The sequence below is a fragment of the Ascaphus truei genome, chromosome 1, assembly GCF_040206685.1.
Source record: "Ascaphus truei isolate aAscTru1 chromosome 1, aAscTru1.hap1, whole genome shotgun sequence".
Lineage (NCBI taxonomy): Eukaryota > Metazoa > Chordata > Amphibia > Anura > Ascaphidae > Ascaphus > Ascaphus truei.
Window position 1 is genome coordinate 161,156,575 of NC_134483.1, and position 23,205 is coordinate 161,179,779.

The 23,205-nt window shown below is 45.8% G+C and overlaps 1 protein-coding gene across 1 annotated transcript in view; it reads left to right on the plus strand.

The window, feature by feature from the left end:
- Positions 1-23,205, plus strand: part of GLIS3 (GLIS family zinc finger 3) — a 430,025-nt gene that overhangs the window by 274,463 nt on the left and 132,357 nt on the right. The window contains exon 5 of the mRNA XM_075597019.1: positions 23,021-23,182. Coding sequence (XP_075453134.1) covers positions 23,021-23,182 — 162 coding nt within the window. The remainder of the gene's footprint in view (positions 1-23,020; positions 23,183-23,205) is intronic.

Genomic DNA, 23,205 nt, shown 5'->3' on the forward strand with positions numbered 1-23,205 from the left:
GAGGAGGGGCGATGCTATCTGAGGAGGGGCGATGCTATGTGAGGAGTGGGGATGCTATGTGAGGGGAGGCGATGCTATGTGAGGAGAGGCGATGCTATGTGAGGAGAGGCGATGCTATGTGAGGAGAGGCGATGCTATGTGAGGAGAGGCGATGCTATGTGAGGAGGGGCGATGCTATGTGAGGAGCGGCGATGCTATGTGAGGAGCGGCGATGCTATGTGAGGAGCGGCGATGCTATGTGAGGAGCGGCGATGCTATGTGAGGAGTGGGGATGCTATGTGAGGAGTGGCGATGCTATGTGAGGAGAGGCGATGCTATGTGAGGAGAGGCGATGCTATGTGAGGAGCGGCGATGCTATGTGAGGAGCGGCGATGCTATGTGAGGAGCGGCGATGCTATGTGAGGAGAGGCGATGCTATGTGAGGAGCGGCGATGCTATGTGAGGAGTGGGGATGCTATGTGAGGAGCGGCGATGCTATGTGAGGAGTGGCGATGCTATGTGAGGGGAGGCGATGCTATGTGAGGAGTGGGGATGCTATGTGAGGAGTGGCGATGCTATGTGAGGAGAGGCGATGCTATGTGAGGAGCGGCGATGCTATGTGAGGAGTGGCGATGCTATGTGAGGAGAGGCGATGCTATGTGAGGAGTGGGGATGCTATGTGAGGAGCGGCGATGCTATGTGAGGAGCGGCGATGCTATGTGAGGAGAGGCGATGCTATGTGAGGAGGGGCGATGCTATGTGAGGAGGGGTGATGCTATGTGAGGAGCGGCGATGCTATGTGAGGATGCTATCTGAGGATGCTATGTGAGGAGCGGCGATGCTATGTGAGGAGCGGCGATGCTATGTGAGGAGTGGCGATGCTATGTGAGGAGAGGCGATGCTATGTGAGGAGTGGGGATGCTATGTGAGGAGCGGCGATGCTATGTGAGGAGAGGCGATGCTATGTGAGGAGCGGCGATGCTATGTGAGGAGAGGCGATGCTATGTGAGGAGTGGGGATGCTATGTGAGGAGCGGCGATGCTATGTGAGGAGAGGCGATGCTATGTGAGGATGCTATGTGAGGAGCGGCGATGCTATGTGAGGAGAGGCGATGCTATGTGAGGAGTGGGGATGCTATGTGAGGAGCGGCGATGCTATGTGAGGAGCGGCGATGCTATGTGAGGAGCGGCGATGCTATGTGAGGAGTGGGGATGCTATGTGAGGAGTGGGGATGCTATGTGAGGAGCGGCGATGCTATGTGAGGAGTGGGGATGCTATGTGAGGAGCGGCGATGCTATGTGAGGAGCGGCGATGCTATGTGAGGAGCGGCGATGCTATGTGAGGAGCGGCGACGTTATGTGAGGAGCGGCGATGCTATGTGAGGAGAGGTGATGCTATGTGAGGAGAGGCGATGCTATGTGAGGAGTGGCGATGCTATGTGAGGAGTGGCGATGCTATGTGAGGAGTGGCGATGCTATGTGAGGAGGGGCGATGCTATGTGAGGAGAGGCGATGCTATGTGAGGAGAGGCGATGCTATGTGAGGAGTGGCGATGCTATGTGAGGAGTGGCGATGCTATGTGAGGAGTGGCGATGCTATGTGAGGAGCGGCGATGCTATGTGAGGAGAGGCGATGCTATGTGAGGAGCGGCGATGCTATGTGAGGAGAGGTGATGCTATGTGAGGAGCGGCGATGCTATGTGAGGAGGGGTGATGCTATGTGAGGAGCGGCGATGCTATGTGAGGAGTGGGGATGCTATGTGAGGAGTGGCGATGCTATGTGAGGAGTGGGGATGCTATGTGAGGAGTGGCGATGCTATGTGAGGAGAGGCGATGCTATGTGAGGAGAGGCGATGCTATGTGAGGAGAGGTGATGCTATGTGAGGAGTGGCGATGCTATGTGAGGATGCTATCTGAGGATGCTATGTGAGGAGTGGCGATGCTATGTGAGGAGTGGCGATGCTATGTGAGGAGCGGCGATGCTATGTGAGGAGTGGCGATGCTATGTGAGGAGCGGCGATGCTATGTGAGGAGAGGCGATGCTATGTGAGGAGAGGCGATGCTATGTGAGGAGTGGCGACGTTATGTGAGGAGCGGCGATGCTATGTGAGGAGCGGCGATGCTATGTGAGGAGAGGTGATGCTATGTGAGGAGGGGCGATGCTATGTGAGGAGAGGCGATGCTATGTGAGGAGCGGCGATGCTATGTGAGGAGGGGCGATGCTATGTGAGGAGTGGCGATGCTATGTGAGGAGCGGCGATGCTATGTGAGGAGCGGCGATGCTATGTGAGGAGAGGTGATGCTATGTGAGGAGAGGTGATGCTATGTGAGGAGTGGCGATGCTATGTGAGGAGTGGCGATGCTATGTGAGGATGCTATCTGAGGATGCTATGTGAGGAGCGGCGATGCTATGTGAGGAGGGGCGATGCTATGTGAGGAGCGGCGATGCTATGTGAGGAGAGGTGATGCTATGTGAGGAGCGGCGATGCTATGTGAGGATGCTATCTGAGGATGCTATGTGAGGAGCGGCGATGCTATGTGAGGAGGGGCGATGCTATGTGAGGAGCGGCGATGCTATGTGAGGAGAGGTGATGCTATGTGAGGAGTGGCGATGCTATGTGAGGATGCTATCTGAGGATGCTATGTGAGGAGCGGCGATGCTATGTGAGGAGGGGCGATGCTATGTGAGGAGTGGGGATGCTATGTGAGGAGCGGCGATGCTATGTGAGGAGAGGCGATGCTATGTGAGGAGCGGCGATGCTATGTGAGGAGTGGGGATGCTATGTGAGGAGCGGCGATGCTATGTGAGGAGCGGCGATGCTATGTGAGGAGAGGCGATGCTATGTGAGGAGAGGCGATGCTATGTGAGGAGCGGCGATGCTATGTGAGGAGCGGCGATGCTATGTGAGGAGGGGCGATGCTATGTGAGGAGCGGCGATGCTATGTGAGGAGCGGCGATGCTATGTGAGGAGTGGCGATGCTATGTGAGGAGTGGGGATGCTATGTGAGGAGAGGCGATGCTATGTGAGGAGTGGCGATGCTATGTGAGGAGTGGCGATGCTATGTGAGGAGTGGCGATGCTATGTGAGGAGCGGCGATGCTATCTGAGGATGCTATGTGAGGAGTGGCGATGCTATGTGAGGAGTGGCGATGCTATGTGAGGAGCGGCGATGCTATGTGAGGAGTGGCGATGCTATGTGAGGAGCGGCGATGCTATGTGAGGAGTGGCGATGCTATGTGAGGAGCGGCGATGCTATGTGAGGAGCGGCGATGCTATGTGAGGAGTGGCGATGCTATGTGAGGAGCGGCGATGCTATGTGAGGAGCGGCGATGCTATGTGAGGATGCTATGTGAGGAGCGGCGATGCTATGTGAGGAGCGGCGATGCTATGTGAGGAGTGGCGATGCTATGTGAGGAGTGGCGATGCTATGTGAGGAGTGGCGATGCTATGTGAGGAGTGGCGATGCTATGTGAGGAGTGGCGATGCTATGTGAGGAGCGGCGATGCTATGTGAGGAGTGGGGATGCTATGTGAGGAGCGGCGATGCTATGTGAGGAGCGGCGATGCTATGTGAGGAGTGGCGATGCTATGTGAGGAGCGGCGATGCTATGTGAGGAGTGGCGATGCTATGTGAGGAGTGGCGATGCTATGTGAGGAGTGGCGATGCTATGTGAGGAGTGGCGATGCTATGTGAGGAGAGGCGATGCTATGTGAGGAGGGGTGATGCTATGTGAGGAGTGGCGATGCTGTGTGAGGAGCGGCGATGCTATGTGAGGAGTGGCGATGCTATGTGAGGAGTGGCGATGCTATGTGAGGAGGGGCGATGCTATGTGAGGAGCGGCGATGCTATGTGAGGAGGGGCGATGCTATGTGAGGAGAGGCGATGCTATGTGAGGAGCGGCGATGCTATGTGAGGAGCGGCGATGCTATGTGAGGAGCGGCGATGCTATGTGAGGAGCGGCGATGCTATGTGAGGAGCGGCGATGCTATGTGAGGAGCGGCGATGCTATGTGAGGAGTGGCGATGCTATGTGAGGAGTGGCGATGCTATGTGAGGAGCGGCGATGCTATGTGAGGAGTGGCGATGCTATGTGAGGAGCGGCGATGCTATGTGAGGAGGGGCGATGCTATGTGAGGAGAGGTGATGCTATGTGAGGAGGGGCGATGCTATGTGAGGAGCGGCGATGCTATGTGAGGAGCGGCGATGCTATGTGAGGAGTGGGGATGCTATGTGAGGAGCGGCGATGCTATGTGAGGAGAGGCGATGCTATGTGAGGAGTGGCGATGCTATGTGAGGAGTGGCGATGCTATGTGAGGAGGGGCGATGCTATGTGAGGAGCGGCGATGCTATGTGAGGAGAGGCGATGCTATGTGAGGAGCGGCGATGCTATGTGAGGAGCGGCGATGCTATGTGAGGAGAGGTGATGCTATCTGAGGAGAGGTGATGCTATGTGAGGAGGGGCGATGCTATGTGAGGAGAGGTGATGCTATGTGAGGAGGGGCGATGCTATGTGAGGAGCGGCGATGCTATGTGAGGAGCGGCGATGCTATGTGAGGAGTGGCGATGCTATGTGAGGAGTGGCGATGCTATGTGAGGAGGGGCGATGCTATGTGAGGAGCGGCGATGCTATGTGAGGAGAGGCGATGCTATGTGAGGAGCGGCGATGCTATGTGAGGAGCGGCGATGCTATGTGAGGAGAGGTGATGCTATCTGAGGAGAGGTGATGCTATGTGAGGAGGGGCGATGCTATGTGAGGAGAGGTGATGCTATGTGAGGAGGGGCGATGCTATGTGAGGAGTGGCGATGCTATGTGAGGAGCGGCGATGCTATGTGAGGAGCGGCGATGCTATGTGAGGAGAGGCGATGCTATGTGAGGAGAGGCGATACTATGTGAGGAGGGGCGATGCTATGTGAGGAGCGGCGATGCTATGTGAGGAGGGGCGATGCTATGTGAGGAGCGGCGATGCTATGTGAGGAGAGGCGATGCTATGTGAGGGGAGGCGATGCTATGTGAGGAGTGGCGATGCTATGTGAGGAGCGGCGATGCTATGTGAGGAGTGGCGATGCTATGTGAGGAGCGGCGATGCTATGTGAGGAGGGGCGATGCTATGTGAGGAGCGGCGATGCTATGTGAGGAGAGGCGATGCTATGTGAGGAGTGGCGATGCTATGTGAGGAGCGGCGATGCTATGTGAGGAGGGGCGATGCTATGTGAGGAGCGGCGATGCTGTGTGAGGAGCGGCGATGCTATGTGAGGAGGGGCGATGCTATGTGAGGAGGGGCGATGCTATGTGAGGAGCGGCGATGCTATGTGAGGAGGGGCGATGCTATGTGAGGAGCGGCGATGCTATGTGAGGAGCGGCGATGCTATGTGAGGAGAGGCGATGCTATGTGAGGAGTGGCGATGCTATGTGAGGAGTGGCGATGCTATGTGAGGAGCGGCGATGCTATGTGAGGAGTGGCGATGCTATGTGAGGAGCGGCGATGCTATGTGAGGAGTGGCGATGCTATGTGAGGAGAGGCGATGCTATGTGAGGAGCGGCGATGCTATGTGAGGAGCGGCGATGCTATGTGAGGAGAGGCGATGCTATGTGAGGAGTGGCGATGCTATGTGAGGAGTGGGGATGCTATGTGAGGAGCGGCGCTGCTATGTGAGGAGCGGCGATGCTATGTGAGGAGCGGCGATGCTATGTGAGGAGTGGGGATGCTATGTGAGGGGAGGCGATGCTATGTGAGGAGCGGCGATGCTATGTGAGGAGCGGCGATGCTATGTGAGGAGAGGCGATGCTATGTGAGGAGCGGCGATGCTATGTGAGGAGCGGCGATGCTATGTGAGGAGCGGCGATGCTATGTGAGGAGCGGCGATGCTATGTGAGGAGCGGCGATGCTATGTGAGGAGTGGCGATGCTATGTGAGGAGTGGGGATGCTATGTGAGGAGAGGCGATGCTATGTGAGGAGTGGCGATGCTATGTGAGGAGCGGCGATGCTATGTGAGGAGCGGCGATACTATGTGAGGAGGGGCGATGCTATGTGAGGAGTGGGGATGCTATGTGAGGAGTGGGGATGCTATGTGAGGAGTGGCGATGCTATGTGAGGAGAGGCGATGCTATGTGAGGAGCGGCGATGCTATGTGAGGAGCGGCGCTGCTATGTGAGGAGCGGCGATGCTATGTGAGGAGGGGCGATGCTATGTGAGGAGTGGCGATGCTATGTGAGGAGCGGCGATGCTATGTGAGGAGCGGCGATGCTATGTGAGGAGCGGCGATGCTATGTGAGGAGCGGCGATGCTATGTGAGGAGAGGCGATGCTATGTGAGGAGTGGCGATGCTATGTGAGGAGTGGGGATGCTATGTGAGGAGCGGCGCTGCTATGTGAGGAGCGGCGATGCTATGTGAGGAGGGGCGATGCTATGTGAGGAGTGGCGATGCTGTGTGAGGAGCGGCGATGCTGTGTGAGGAGCGGCGATGCTATGTGAGGAGCGGCGATGCTATGTGAGGAGCGGCGATGCTATGTGAGGAGTGGCGATGCTATGTGAGGAGCGGCGATGCTATGTGAGGAGTGGCGATGCTATGTGAGGAGTGGCGATGCTATGTGAGGAGCGGCGATGCTATGTGAGGAGCGGCGATGCTATGTGAGGAGCGGCGATGCTATGTGAGGAGAGGCGATACTATGTGAGGAGGGGCGATGCTATGTGAGGAGCGGCGATGCTATGTGAGGAGCGGCGATGCTATGTGAGGAGGGGCGATGCTATGTGAGGAGCGGCGATGCTATGTGAGGAGCGGCGATGCTATGTGAGGAGAGGCGATGCTATGTGAGGAGAGGCGATGCTATGTGAGGAGTGGCGATGCTATGTGAGGAGAGGCGATGCTATGTGAGGAGTGGGGATGCTATGTGAGGAGTGGCGATGCTATGTGAGGAGCGGCGATGCTATGTGAGGAGCGGCGATGCTATGTGAGGAGGGGCGATGCTATGTGAGGAGCGGCGATGCTGTGTGAGGAGCGGCGATGCTATGTGAGGAGCGGCGATGCTATGTGAGGAGCGGCGATGCTATGTGAGGAGCGGCGATGCTATGTGAGGAGCGGCGATGCTATGTGAGGAGCGGCGATGCTATGTGAGGAGCGGCGATGCTATGTGAGGAGCGGCGATGCTATGTGAGGAGCGGCGATGCTATGTGAGGAGCGGCGATGCTATGTGAGGAGAGGCGATGCTATGTGAGGAGCGGCGATGGGAAGAGTTTGGCAGAACTTACACATGACACATATTGTAATGAGGTGATAACCTGTGCAGAGCCGTCTTAAACATTTTTGGGGCCCTGGGCTAAGTGTAAATTGGGGGCCCTGGGCTAAGTGTAAATTGGGGGCCCCGGGCTAAGTGTAAATTGGGGGTCCCGGGCTAAGTGTAAATTGGGGACCCCATCCTCAAAGGTCACATTTGAATCCAAAAACAGTGTATTTTTATTGAACAAAATTCAAAACTGGTATTTAAATTGTGCAAATATTACCACAAACAGAAACATTTTACGTGTCTCTCTTTGGAAGGTCCGGCCCTTGGATGGCTGGGGCCCTTGGAAGGTCCGGGCCCCTGGATGGTTTGGGCCCTTGGAAGGTCCGGGCCCCTGGATGGTTTGGGCCCTGAGCTACAGCCCCGTTAGCCCATGCGTTCAGATAGCACTGTCTGTGTTTCACTCTTTCTGCTTCTTTCCTGCTTTAATAAACTCCCAGGTCTAAGGTAGATTAAATAACTTTAAATAACAGTGCCAAGTTTGCAGCAGAGGATGGGGCAGTGGGAAGTCGGGACACCTGGATAGATACATACAGTAGACCTTTTAGACCAATAACTTTCATCCTTCTGTGTTTGTTAAATTACACATTATATCCTAACCTTTTACTCTGATAGCAAAAGTGTTATGCGGTGGTCCAGCCTACCCGCTTAAAAAACCCACAGCGTTTTAGTTTGTCTAATGAAAAGAATATAAACATATAAGTTAAAAAAAACACTTACCTGAACATCTGTATATGGTGATGATCCCCTGGGTAATGAATGCCTTCTCCATTCTGTCAGGACCTCGGCAGAGATGTCCCTTCTGTGTGATGCTGCAGCCTGAGTTGCTGGGAGTTCCCAGTGGAGCATCTCTTTTGGGGATCTCAATGTTTCCAATGGAACGAAGTATGATTATAGGCAGATTCAACACCTATACTGAAGTTAAGGTCATTTTTTTTTACATATATGTTTATATTCTTTTCATTAGATAAATTAAACTTTTTGTAAGTCAACTTTTGGTTGGGTATTTTTTTCATTAAACTGCCCCTTTGAGTCTATAAATCCAACATATAAACATGTTGTTATGTTTTGTAATTGAATGAGACTGGTTTGCAGGATCATGGCATGGGTCAGAGACCTGCATTTCCAAGCTTGATGCCATGCGTTTGATGTCGGCCAATAACATTCCCTTCTAAATGTTTTTATCTTATAATCAATTTGATGAAGATTGTAACTGGCCTCATTTAAGCAGAAATCAAAGACATCAGTCCCTGGCATAGTCTGTTTTCAAACTCCACCGAACATGGATAAAATTTGATTATTTTTTTTAAATGTCAAAATCTAAGCTGGAAATGGGCTTTTGTTTTGTAACATTGGAATAGACTATCTGGGATGTTTGGGGTTAACCTTTTCACTTGTTTACCAACTTTTCCTTTAAGTTCTTAAGTTAATTACTTCAGGTTTTAAACATAAACCTACAGTACAATTTACACATCCATGCACACATACGTATATGATATATAAATGGTATATATAACTGGAATGTTAATGAGCCAAGAGGACAAGAACTTTGTATTCATAGCTGCGCTCATTCTGAACCCCTTCAGTGTACATCTACGTGGCCCCAAAGGCGGACAGCCTTTGACGCAAGCGAAGTGTAGCTAAAGGGTGTGAGCCGTTTGCTGCCCTTCGCTGATGTTTGATGATGTTAAAGCTTCTCTATTTCAATCTAAAACTCACCAGCCGTTTTATCCCCTGTACCCAATTTTCCAACTCTATCTGTCCATGAAATGTCTGTGAATTGACTGCATAACTCTGTTCCTTCTGTAACCATGTATTCTTATAACTCTGTGCCCAGGACATACTTGAAAAAGAGCGGTAACTCTCAATGCATTACTTCCTGGTAAAACATTTTTATAAATAAATAAAATAAATATTCAATGGTTAAACAAGAAATGTGAAAAAAAAATTTTTTTTGCAATGTTTACCATTCTGAATTTGACCATACTGTAATGTATGTGAGCTCTCCAGGCAGACTGAAAGTTCTCATTTTCACTTCAGTCCCGTTTGTGCATAAAATGAATATGATTTTAATTAAGTGCTAGAATGACCCATAAGTGACTATTTATTACATTAATAGAGACAGACCTGCTAGACTATTTACAATAGCATTACTTTCATGCATACTGTATGTAGATTGTTTTGTTTGGTTCTGATTTGGAATTGTGACCTCCGTTAATATTTTCGCGTGTCTTTTTTCAATAGTTCTAGCCCCGACAGTCACCAATAAGAATGAAACCCATATTTTATTTTACGGCTTACAATTATGTACATTATACTGTGCTACAGGAGTGATGATGCATTCTCACTGATAAATGGATACTGTATATGTGAACAGTATACACATATATAAATATATGTATTATATATAAATATATGTCCAGATTTTTTTTTGTTGTAAATCACATTAATTTTGATTAAGGCCACAAGAGAGAATGCTTTCAAAACAGACAGCAACTTCATTGCCTCATTACTATAAAATAAATATCAGGAAATAAAGTGAGCCAGGAAATCACATACATACCGTATGAGTTAGTTAATAGCTTTAATTTGCATCTGCCAATAAACAGAAACCACACTTTGTGAATTTATAGCCGCTTAGGAAGGCTTGTTTTTCTTAATCCATTAAACTTTAATATTTCCCCTTAAGTTGCATGCCACAGAATTTTGTTTTTGTATTTTCCGTAGCAACATTGCACTGGTCACTTTCAAACCTTGCTTTGATTTCACCCGTGAGTGCCACTGAGGAAAGGAGGTTGGCCAATGTATTTTGCATTAACAAAACATATGATCAGAATGATAGTATTTGTTACTAGAAGAAAAGAGGAGCCCATAGCTACGATTATGGGTATATTAGGTTGAAGAAACGGTTGGGTTGCAACATCTAGCATCGGTTATTTTTTGTGTTCTACTGTATGGTCCCCAATTTAATGAAAAACAGACCGGTCAACACTCCCTGATATTGAGTCAGTCTCACAGATTTTTCGCATCAGTGGTATTTAATAGAGTCTCAGTAATCAAAGACAGTGTTTTTTCCACAAAAATTCAATGGTTGGGTCCAAAGAACCCAAATCTCACAGATTTCAGTTATTTTCTCTCTAATTGCAGTCAGTCTCATTGGAGAGTAGTCTCAGTTATTCTCTCTAATTGCAGTCAGTCTCACTGGAGAGCAGTCTCAGTTATTCTCCCTAATTGCAGGCAGTCTCACTGGAGAGCAGTCTCAGTTATTCTCCCTAATTGCAGGCAGTCTCACTGGAGAGCAGTCTCAGTTATTTTCTCTCTAATTGCAGTCAGTCTCACTGGAGAGCAGTCTCAGTTATTCTCCCTAATTGCAGGCAGTCTCACTGGAGAGCAGTCTCAGTTATTTTCTCTCTTATTGCAGTGAGTCTCACTGGAGAGCAGTCTCCGTTATTTTCTCTCTAATTGCAGTAAGTCTCACTGGAGATCAGTCTCAGTTATTCTCTCTTATTGCAGTCAGTCTCACTGGAGAGCAGTCTCAGTTATTTTCTCTCTAATTGTAGGCAGTATTATTGGAGAGCAGTCTCAGTTATTCTCTCTAACTGCAGTCAGTCTCACTGGAGAGCAGTCTCAGTTATTCTCCCTAATTGCAGGCAGTCTCACTGGAGAGCAGTCTCAGTTATTCTCCCTAATTGCAGGCAGTCTCACTGGAGAGCAGTCTCAGTTATTTTCTCTCTAATTGCAGTCAGGTTCACTGGAGAGCAGTCTCAGTTATTCTCCCTAATTGCAGGCAGTCTCACTGGAGAGCAGTCTCAGTTATTTTCTCTCTTATTGCAGTCAGTCTCACTGGAGAGCAGTCTCCGTTATTTTCTCTCTAATTGCAGTAAGTCTCACTGGAGATCAGTCTCAGTTATTCTCTCTTATTGCAGTCAGTCTCACTGGAGAGCAGTCTCAGTTATTTTCTCTCTAATTGTAGGCAGTCTTATTGGAGAGCAGTCTCAGTTATTCTCTCTAACTGCAGTCAGTCTCACTGGAGAGCAGTCTCAGTTATTCTCTCTAACTGCAGTCAGTCTCACTGGAGAGCAGTCTCAGTTATTCTCTCTAACTGCAGTCAGTCTCACTGGAGAGCAGTCTCAGTTATTCTCCCTAATTGCAGTCAGTCTCACTGGAGAGCAGTCTCAGTTATTCTCCCTAATTGCAGGCAGTCTCACTGGAGAGCAGTCTCCGTTATTTTCTCTCTAATTGTAGTCAGTCTCACTGGAGAGCAGTCTCAGTTATTCTCCCTAATTGCAGTCAGTCTCACTGGAGAGCAGTCTCAGTTATTTTCTCTCTTATTGCAGTCAGTCTCACTGGAGAGCAGTCTCAGTTATTTTATCTCTAATTGCAGTCAGTCTCACTGGAGAGCAGTCTCGGTTATTCTCCCTAATTGCAGGCAGTCTCACTAGAGATCAGTCTCAGTTATTATATCTTATTGCAGTCAGTCTTATTGGAGAGCAGTCTCAGTTATTCTCTCTAATTGCAGTCAGTCTCACTGGAGAGCAGTCTCAGTTATTCTCCCTAATTGCAGTCAGTCTCACTGGAGAGCAGTCTCAGTTATTCTCCCTAATTGCAGTCAGTCTCACTGGAGAGCAGTCTCAGTTATTTTCCCCAATTGCAGACAGTCTCACTGGAGAGCAGTCTCGGTTATTCTCCCTAATTGCAGTCAGTCTCACTGGAGAGTAGTCTCAGTTATTCTCCCTAATTGCAGTCAGTCTCACTGGAGAGCAGTCTCAGTTATTTTCCCTAATTGCAGTCAGTCTCACTGGAGAGCAGTCTCGGTTATTCTCCCTAATTGCAGTCAGTCTCACTGGAGAGCAGTCTCAGTTATTTTCCCTAATTGCAGTCAGTCTCACTGGAGAGCAGTCTCGGTTATTCTCCCTAATTGCAGTCAGTCTCACTGGAGAGCAGTCTCAGTTATTCTCCCTAATTGCAGTCAGTCTCACTGGAGAGCAGTCTCGGTTATTCTCCCTAATTGCAGTCAGTCTCACTGGAGAGCAGTCTCAGTTATTTTCCCTAATTGCAGACAGTCTCACTGGAGAGCAGTCTCGGTTATTCTCCCTAATTGCAGTCAGTCTCACTGGAGAGCAGTCTCAGTTATTCTCCCTAATTGCAGTCAGTCTCACTGGAGAGCAGTCTCGGTTATTCTCCCTAATTGCAGTCAGTCTCACTGGAGAGCAGTCTCGGTTATTCTCCCTAATTGCAGTCAGTCTCACTGGAGAGCAGTCTCAGTTATTTTCCCTTATTGCAGACAGTCTCACTGGAGAGCAGTCTCGGTTATTCTCCCTAATTGCAGTCAGTCTCACTGGAGAGCAGTCTCAGTTATTCTCCCTAATTGCAGTCAGTCTCACTGGAGAGCAGTCTCGGTTATTCTCCCTAATTGCAGGCAGTCTCTCTCTCTGCCCTTTATTCAGGATGAGAAATGAGGATCGCGCACACTTGATGATACATTAACTTGCATTGAAGCGAATAAACGTTACTGCATAGTTAAGCTTGTATGCCCTCATCACATTGTTTATCCTCCTCTGTCGGTGGGTGGTTCTACATCAAAGTCTTCTGACTACAAGACTACAGTACTATTACCAAATTGATGGACGGAAAGATATCGTACTTTCAGTGGCATTTTATTTCTTTAATACATCTAGTCTTTGTTACCTATCGTCTGGGAACCCGTAAATAAAACTGCATTAGTAGATATTGGTGATCGCGCCTGTTTTTTTTACCTCACACTACCACTTGTGAGCACATCCGCATGTCAGACAGGTTTGCAACCCTGCGCTTCCCCATTATCTCTTAGCATACAGTGCTTCCACTGCAGCCAGGGATTCTGGGAAATGAGCACTCACACCCTATTTGTGTGATCTCTTCATAGAGGTTTTGTGCATGATTTTTGCAAGTTTTTGTTCATGTGTTAAATTCTATTGATTCAAGCAGCAGTACCTCCAAGAACATTAAAAATAAAAAACCCTGTATTCAATCCAGGGTATCCCAGATTTGAATCATGGCAGTCCGATAAATGTATCTTCTAAAACTTGACATGACTGCGGGGTTCAGCCACGCTAGGAAGATGATGTTGCAGCTTCCTATTGGCTGGGGGACCCCATGCCCATCTTTGTTTTTTTTGTCTATATAGACAAAACGAGCCTCACAGATTGGTGAGCTTTATTGGTATTTCAGTGTGTACCACTTTCCAGGTCATTTGTAAGCACAATCTCCTAATTTCTGCTCACTTCAACAATTGGGCACTTGGGGGGATTCTCCGCCGCCGGTCGCTTCTAGGAGAAAATACGTTTTAGGGTAGGGGGTTAGCGCTATGGGATTTAGTGGTTGCGGAGGGGGTTAACTTTAGGGGTTTTAGCAGGTTAGGATAAGATGTTTTAGGGTTAAGGTTTTTATGGTAGGGGGTAGTGTTAGTATTAGGAGTTACGATTAGTGGGTTTTAGAATAAGGGCTAAGGATAGGGACTTACCCTAGCGACGAAGCGGCCAGCGGCTCTGTCCCTGTGGCGAAGTGACTTGCGCCTAAACATTGGTGGAGATTAGGTCACGGCGACATGGCCACCACCACATGTCCTAGACCGATAATTGGTTGATATACAATGATCCCCTGCAACTTTTTTGTTGTGTGTTGTATAAACATTATTGCACTGCTAGTCAGGCTCCAAATACGTTATTCAATATCTAGGCCCATGTTTACCAAGCAGTGGTACTAACCAGAAGACACCTCATGGGGCTTAACACATCTTAGAATAAATAAGAGCTTTAGATTTCTGGAATGTAATAGATGTGCAACTGGCTTCTTCTATGGGATCGCTAGGTATCGGTAGTAACCACTTCTCAGTCACAGGTGCCACGCTAGCATGGATTAATCTCACGTATACGCTCATCTGGTTTGGCTTACACTGTAATGTACCTCCCAGATACAAAACTGGAATGAAATCAGTGCAAGATCAGCACTTAATGTAAGTAGCGAAGGAAACCAGAAATCATCGATTTCAATCCGGTTGCTTTTCTTTAATATATTGGGTGTTATTGATTTGCTACTTTTCTTGGCCAGGGTTTTCCATTGGTTTTGTGGCAGAGCTGTTTCTATTCTAGTAAAATTGAGTAAGATATTGGTTAATGAAAGGGTCCACCTCCGTAATGTTGAACAACGTGCACCCTGAATCACTTGTTAGAATAATTATAAACTCATGGGGAAATTGACGCAGAGGGACTTTCCCCTTTTGTTGAAATAAAGATGAAATGTAGTTTTATAGCTCGTTGATTTGGAACCAGATGTTTCCTTTAGGTCCGCGGGCTGGGGTTTATTATGGCAAATGCTCTGCATTATGACTTTTTATTTCACTTTAAAAGAGTTATGGAAGTGGCTTCAAAAGTACTAGTTCTGTGTCTGAAACTACATCTACATTTATAAAATGTTGGGGCAGAGTTCTCTGTATTCTAGAAAGTTCTATAATGTTATACTATAGAAATCTAAAGGGGGAAGATTCTATATGAAATGTAAAAAGAAAGGAAACTGTAAGTGTATAAACAATAAGGTAATGTGAGCCTCAGCTTATGACTGAGACAGCCAGATCATAGGAGGAGCCTATGTATAAATAATAATTATTATTTTTTTTAATGAATGGCGTAACAAAATTAATTTATCACCTATAATCCTCATGTTGGTTGGTTGGTATGTCACTGTTGGTTGTTTTGTCATTATTCATATTCTCACACGTGGTACACGGTTTCTTATTCTTTGTATGGTGTGCATCATGTTCATACATATGAACACATTAAGAATTGTCTACTTGCGTTTGTCTTTTATGCCAAGAAAAAGTTGACAGACCATTTTGACACAAAAATCGGTTTTATACATTGCCGCACTGAGGCGTATACATTTGTTACTCCTCTGTGTGTCACATATACTACAAAATAGCTTTTAGCGACGATACATAAGCCCCGATGATTTTCGTTGTTGTCAGTAAATTCAAGTGATAATGTCTGAAGGGTGTGATGGAGAACTCCAGGGTCAGCCAATTCTTCGTTGTTGGCACAGTGGCAATAGTGCCGCAAGCTTTTGTGTTTAAAGCTAGCTCTGAAGATTCTCTACGTGCCCGAGTCTGCTATTTATTCCAGAACTATGTACAACTACATCCATCACACACCAGTCCCCAACCTAATCCTCTTCTGCTCTTCTCTAAACATTGCGCCTCTGCGCACGTGCAGTGCAAAACATGCTGTTTCCCCTTCAGCACAATGCAAGAGTCCCTGGCTGTTTCCCAGCAACCTATGCAATGTCCAGCTGCATTCCTTGTAAACGCTTGGCCAATTCCTCTGTTGCCTACACCTGGCCTTTGCTGTGCAGCAAGATTCTGGCTAAAGTTGGTTTTGCTCCAAACAACCTGGTTTAATTGGTTTATATTATGTGGTCTTAGGGGGTATTTTTATATAGTCTGAAGAGACTGTTCCGGTTGTTGTATCTGAAAATCCCTATTGACTTCAATAGAGATTCTGAACACGCAAAATACCCAAACTGCTGCTTTCGACTATGTAGAATACGTTTTAACTCCTTGAGCAAAATATTCGGACTCATTCTTGCTGCAAAAAAATACACCCAGACTGTGCGGCCAATAAGTAGTAGACGGGCAAAGTTGACCCGTTTGAGTTAGTGAATGTTCATGTGAATCCTTTTATAAATTCACACAAAGTCAAAATGTTCATGCAAACTTCATTTGGCTAGTTTTTTGTGTGTGTGTTTTTTTTTTTTGCCTAAATAAACATTCACAGCCAAAGTGAAAGTTACCAGAATCCTCGACTGTGCTGACAATTTTTGAGAAGGTCACCAAAGTATTAACAAAATTAGGGATGAACATGCAATACCCTCCTAAAATATTGGCTTTTGCCAATTTTGGATGAAGTTTGACGTTTGTGTGACTTGGTAAAGCAGCGAAAGCTGAAAACCAGTGGCGGATTTCCGATTGGGGCCGATAGGCCCGGGTCTAGAGCCGCAACATTTTGGGGTGGCAACATTTGCCGCCCCCATACACAGAGGCCACACTCTCGTGACTATCGGGCCTGATTGTTACATTCCTTACCTGCTGCCACCGCCTTCTTTCTGCAGCATCAAAAGACGCTGCAACGACACACGGCATCTTGTTGCCACAGCAAAGCACAGTTGCGGCATCAAATGACGTTGTGTTGCGATGGCAACGAGATGCGGTGTGACGTTGCGTTGGGGATGTGCGCAGCGCCATTTGACGCTGTGATTTCGAAGAAGACGGAGGGCGGCAGCACAGAGGAGGCGGCGCCAGGTAAGTGCCTGGAGCGGCTGATCTGTTCAAAACATGACATGCGCAAAAGGCTTCTTCAGCCACTTCCGATAAGTACAGATGTAGCAGGTCTCGCTGTTCCCGCAGATGCGCTACATCTGTAGAAAAGTGACAGCCGTACAAACTCACTGACAGACCGTGCAGGGGGTTCTGATAGGGGACATTGAGTTCTGCCCATCACAAACAACCCATGTGACGTTCTCGTCAAGCTGAATTGACCCAAATTGTCAGTGGAAAACATGTAGGTATCTTCGATACATCGCTAAGCGCTGTACATATTTAGGCTCATACACGCATACCCCGCATTAACGTACGCAATGGGACCGGAGCATGTATGTGAAGTGAAAATGTACTTAAAGTGAAACAATATCTTTTTTCCACTTATCGAAGCATGTACTGTACTGCAATCGTCATATACTGTACGTATGTGCATAACTGATGTAAATAACGCATTTGTAACAGGCTCTATAGTCTCCCTGCTTGCACACAGCTTCGGTGCAGGTAGGGAGCTGGTATTGCTGTTCAGGACATGCTGACAGGCGCATGTGTGAGCTGCCGTTTGCCTATTGAGCGATATGTCCTTACTCGCGAGTGTTCTTAAAGTGAGTGTCCTTAAACCGGGGTATGCCTGTATTACTAAACATTGCTATGTCACCTTCTGATGCCACATAACATCTTACAGCCCAATCAAGTGAATGGTCTACTAACGACAAAATGTATCTCATGGCACAGCACTGCTTAGTAAACACGGACTTTAACCTCAAGAGGTGCAGAGCTGAGAGCTTTGAGGCAACCAGGGAATTAAAGCCGCAGTTCAAGCTGCTGTTTTAAAAATAAATAAATACATTTTCCCATTCAATATGTGCATCAATTCAATCTGCACACTGACAAGTGATTGATTAGCTAAGCTGCAGATCGATCCGTTCTCCTGTAATCGATCGCTTGCTCTGGGCTATTTAATTCAGTTCTTGCACAGCATTCTGGCCAATGTAGTTCCTGGAATATGACTGACTGGGCAGTTACTAGATACAATTGGTGCACTGCTAGAGAGAGGGCGGGGCTCAAGAGCCAGAGCCTATCAGAAGGGGAAGGGGCTGTCACTTTGGAAATGCTTCCTACATTAGAAACATTAAACATGTCTTTAAAACATGTTTTTTTTTTAAATGTTACAGGTATTTTCTCATAGCACAGAACTGATTTATTTAAAAAAAAAAACACACATGTAGGATATTTCTTGAACTGCTGCTTTAAGGCACTATCCCTTCAGCCAGGCAACCAGCAACATATTGCTGTCCCTGCTGGCAGCGAAAGAGTTAGAGAAAGTTGTGCACTGCACTGCGGTGTGGTGCACTGAGCATTTTTTTCTTTTTTAACATCTGTCTCCTTTAGCAATCACTCGGTCACAATACAAACATAACCCTTTGCTGCTTCTTGTAACGTCAAATAATGAGGCATTTAATATAATAAAAAGAGAATGAAGATTCATTGGTCATTACCGAATAAATTGCATCCATCTACAAACCTGTATTTGATGGAAATGTGTAATAAAATAAAGCCAGACCCCTTGAAACGTTGAATTGGATTTTGAGTTCCATTGAACCCTGAATAAAAGGCATTGCTCTCGTAAGTGCTTACGACATGCACTTGTTTTTGAACATGTGCTAGTAAATGAAATTCTACTTGATTATAGCTCGGCTTTATGGAACCATATGGTGCCTAACAACCTTCCTCTTTTCAATAATGCCATAAACAAACGTTTTTAATGGGAACACAAAGTAATATTTCAGAGGTCAACCGTTTCCAATTAAGGCAGATTTCATAGATGATCAGAGTTTGGATAGTGGTTCCCAAACAGTACACTATGTTTTTTCTTTCTTGCATGGTCATATCACTCAAGGCTGAATTGAATAATGGAGCAGTACAAAGGAAGAATGACTATGTCCAAATGAAATGTCAATATTGGCGCTAGACAGCAATCTTAAAGGTACATCTCCCCCTGCAGATTAAATTTTTTTACTTTGTAAAGATATGTTAACCACACTGAACAATAGTCTGTTCCCAACATGAACCCCTGTCACTTGTGGGGCTCAGACTAGTGTAACACAACACGAGATCAAATCGGAGGTCTCCCGCTTTGTTGGTCCTGCTTAATCTCTCTGGTCTCCATGCTGCAGCAAAAGGCAGCTGGAGGGGAATGGAGGGGGGACTCATAAGGGGTGGCACCCCACCAGATTAAAAGGAGGTTGTCCCCTCTTTGGATCATGGTGGGTGACAACCCCCTCTGATCCCTAGTATTATTGGTGATAAAGAGAAGCAGCTGAAGCTTCGTTCTGTATTAACTCTGCCACACAAAGGGCAAAACTGGAGTTGGGGTAGAGCTAGGATTAGGGTTTCCAATTATGGTTAGAACTAGTATTAGGGCTAGACATTTGTTTAGGATTAGGGCTAGAGTTAGCAATAGGAATACGATTAGAAATGGATTTAGGGTTAGAAATAATTTTAGGGATAGTATTAGCATTATGGCTGGAATAAGAGTTATGTTTTATTTTGATGGGTTTAGGGATTTGTTTTGAGGTCGGTTTTGTATTTGTATTGCGGTTCAGGTTTTGTGGCGAGCTAGCTTTTATTGTAGTCAGGGCCGGCGCAAGGGTTTCATGTGCCCTAGGCGAAACTTAAAATTTACGTCCCCCCAAAACAATAAACAGTGAACAGCTATAGGGGCTGCAGAGGGTGCAACCGCACCCCAGCGCGACGCAAAACAAAAATAGGGCGCCAACATACCGGGAAAAAAAAGAAAAAGAATTTAAAAAAAAGATAAATAAATAAAAAATAAGAGGAAAAATAATTATTATTATTATTAATGCGCCCTAGCACCTTTGCGCCCCAGGCGACCGCCTAGGTTCCCCTAATGGACGGGCTGGCCCTAAGTGTAAGGGATAGGTTTAACACAGTAAATGGTGGTATAGTACCGTATATGTAAATATTTTAATGTAAGGCTGGAGTTAATGTCTTTGGCCAGGGCTACAGTAAATATGTTTGGGTAACGTTAGGATTTTGATTCAGATTATTGTTTTTCCTAAAATATAAACCCTAATTTAACCTTTTTCCAAAACATTAATCTGAACCAAAACCTTAATGTTAGGCAGGGTTAGGGTTATTATTTTAATAGGGGATCATGGGCTGTGTTTTCTGGCAGAGACTTGCTTTGTTTGTTTAGCATTAATGTTTTTTATACTCACATTTATTTAGGGTTTTTGGTACTGATTAGTATTAAAGTTGTGAATAAGTTTATTTTGTACATACAGTAGGATTTGGGGTTTTGGTAGCATTTTTTTTTTCCTTTTTTGGATAAGGATCAAATATGATGATAGGGGTTGGCGTTATAACATTTATCATCATTTTGTTCTTCATATTTACTCAAAGAAAAAAAAAAAGCTAAACACTAACCTAATATAAATGAGTTAATTGCAAATATACAGTGATAACAAACTTAATAGTGCTAACGGAGGAAGGTAATGACTCCAATATAGATATACTTAGATTTAGCAGCCAGAGTCCAGGAGAGAGTGCAACGTCCCTCCAAATGTGAGCAAAGCGAAAAGATGTCCTCTGGCGCGTTGTCTCTAGTATATTCGTTTTAGTCCAAAATAAAATAAGAGAAGATAGAAATGTATCAATACAGGTTAATTAACCCTTAAAGTTCATACAGTTGTATGATGTATGAACTTTAAGGGTTAATTAACCTGTATTGATACATTGCTATGTTCTCTTATTTCTATTTTGGACTAAAACGAATATACTTGAGACATCGCGCCGGAGGACATCTTTTCTTCTTTGTTCATACTAGTATTTACTTGACTTGATTTAATTTTTGATACCATTGCATCGTTTTTAACATTTGGAGAAAAATGTGCCCAGAAAACAATAAGCAACAGGCAAATTATATAATTGAATTTTCATCAGATTCTGCGTGTATTATCTGACAAAAATTAAAATATATCATTTGCCTGGGTTGTATACAAGAATATTATCCTTACTTCTGATCCCCCCCTCCCCCTTCATGCAATAGTAAATACATATCACCGAGTCCTGATGTTTAAGATAAGGTCCGGAAGAAGTGTAATGACAGCGATTGTCTCTACTCTATCCTCATTATCCTCCTCGTTTACTATGGAATTGTGCTGCAGTATGTAATGGCCACAGCTGTTTGTTGAATACAGTAACTGTGTGCATAAGACATAACAACCATCACAAGTGGAAAAGTAGAGGCTACGTGCCCCTAGTGTACATAGGGCTATATAGCAACCTCTAATTATTACATTTGTCAACCAAAGAGAAAAAATAGAAGTATTTGGGGGGAACTTTTAGTATGGTGTTGCAAGTAATTATGTTACCTGGGCACAGCTTGGTGGTAGTATGGCTTACTGAATACCACTACATTATTCCTTGCAGGATTGAAGTCCAAATTCTTTGGGTAGTTTCCATAATATCCTATGGTGGGGAGATAGGCAGGAAAGGCCCCAAATTACGTGCACTCAGTTATCCTAATTTGCTAAGTAATTATATCAATTATAGATAGGCTGAGTTAAACAATGTCTGGAATGAGACTATATCTGGCTTTGTGTTGACCTACTGTAGTGCCGACGAGTTTTCTAAAACAAATCTGGGGCTATCACCAACAAGACCCAGGTACATGCTGGGTACATGTTGGGTACATGCTGGGTACATGCTGGGCTGAAGATAAGGAAGACCCAACGCACTACGGATTTGCTAAATAGGAAATGTATTGTGCAACACAACGTTTCGACCGTGAGGTCTTTCTCAAGTGACAGGCATATTATAAAAGGAATGTTAAACATAGACGAAATGTAACCTCCAGAGGGGTCAATGTGTACCCCGCACAACACCAAAAAGGAGGATAGGATGGTATCCTGTTTATGACAGGAAGCTACACTGCAATAACGGGCGTAGGGGTGGTGCTAACTGGGATTGAATAATATTGTGAACAGAAGAAAGAAAAGCTCCCTATTATGTCGCACTGAAGAAAACACCCTTGTCTGTATTAAAAAATATTTTTTATTAATAAACTGATTAAAATATATTTTGCAGTGGAGTATACAATGAACCATGGTTCATTGTATACTCCACTGCAAAATATATTTTAATCAGTTTATTAATAAAAAAATATTTTTAATATAGACAAGGGTGTTTTCTTCAGTGCGACATACAGTAATAGGGATATTATAAAAGGAGTAAATGCCTGGTATATATACATGCTGGGTACATGCTGGGTACATGCTGCAACATTTCAGTGACATTTCTGGAGACAGACTAATGGCCCATCGGATTAACAGCGGGGGTCCCTGGCAGTCCTATTCAAACTGAATGGGACTGCCAGGGACCCCTGGTGTGTTAATCCGATGGGCCGTTAGTCTCTGCAGAAATGTCACTGAAATGTTGCAGCATGTACCCAGCATGTACCTGGATCTTGTTGGTGATAGCCCCAGATTTTCCAAGGCAAGTTTAAGGCAAGTTTTAGAATACTCGTCGGCGCACATGTAGGTCTGGAAAACAGGCTATCCCCGGTGGATATGCAGTGGGTAAGTAAACAAATGTAAAAATTAAGTTTAATTGTAATTAAGGTTCAAATAAATTGGGGACACTCCGCTTGTGATTTATTCTGTTAATAGGAAGTACATTTATGACTACTGCTGAACAGGACGTGATCATGGGACATGGTAGTGTTAAAAAAACTTTTTTTCGTTCATACCATCTTCCCCGTAGCCTAGTGCACCGACCCTCACCTTTATGGACTTTCCAAGGTTCAGCGGGTATCACGCTCCCATTTCTGTTTGTCTTGTTTCCATAATCATTACATGGAAAGGGGGAAAAATGGCAAGATTGGTGTCCAAAGAGCTATAGATTCTATATAGTATGTAAAGTTGTTAGTTGATTCAAAAGCTACTGCCAAAGCAATGGTATTTGTATGTACCTAAAACAAGTGGCGGAGGTTCTGGTAAGTCGCAATACATTTTGAAAGTGTTCCACATTCACGGAAACAGCTAGAGGAAGACTCATTCATCGCTTGTGTTTAAATCACAACAAGCATTCTTGTAGTAGCATTCTGGATTGAAGTTGTTGCAACATCTTCACTAACGTGCTTCTCGAAAGTGACTGAAGTTTGTATTTTCCTCAGTTCAAGCTGGCAGAACAGCTCATGGTGTGTGCCAGGTTTCAGAAAGGTCTGATATTCCTGTCCAAAAGGAACGCAGCCACTGTAAATCGGCCTCATGCAAGTGATGAAATATTAACTACCATCCCCGGCCCTCAAGTTTCCCCGAATAAAAATACGTTGAATATAGAATTGTGTTCAGAAATAAGAAATATCCCTCTGTATGTCTTTTCTCTTCACAGTTTGAAGGCTGCAAGAAAGCGTTTTCGAGGCTAGAAAATCTAAAGATTCACTTAAGGAGTCATACAGGAGAGAAGCCCTATCTGTGCCAGCATCCTGGCTGTCAAAAGGCTTTCAGCAACTCAAGTGATCGTGCCAAGCATCAAAGGACACACCTGGATACTGTAAGCAAAGACACACAAAAACA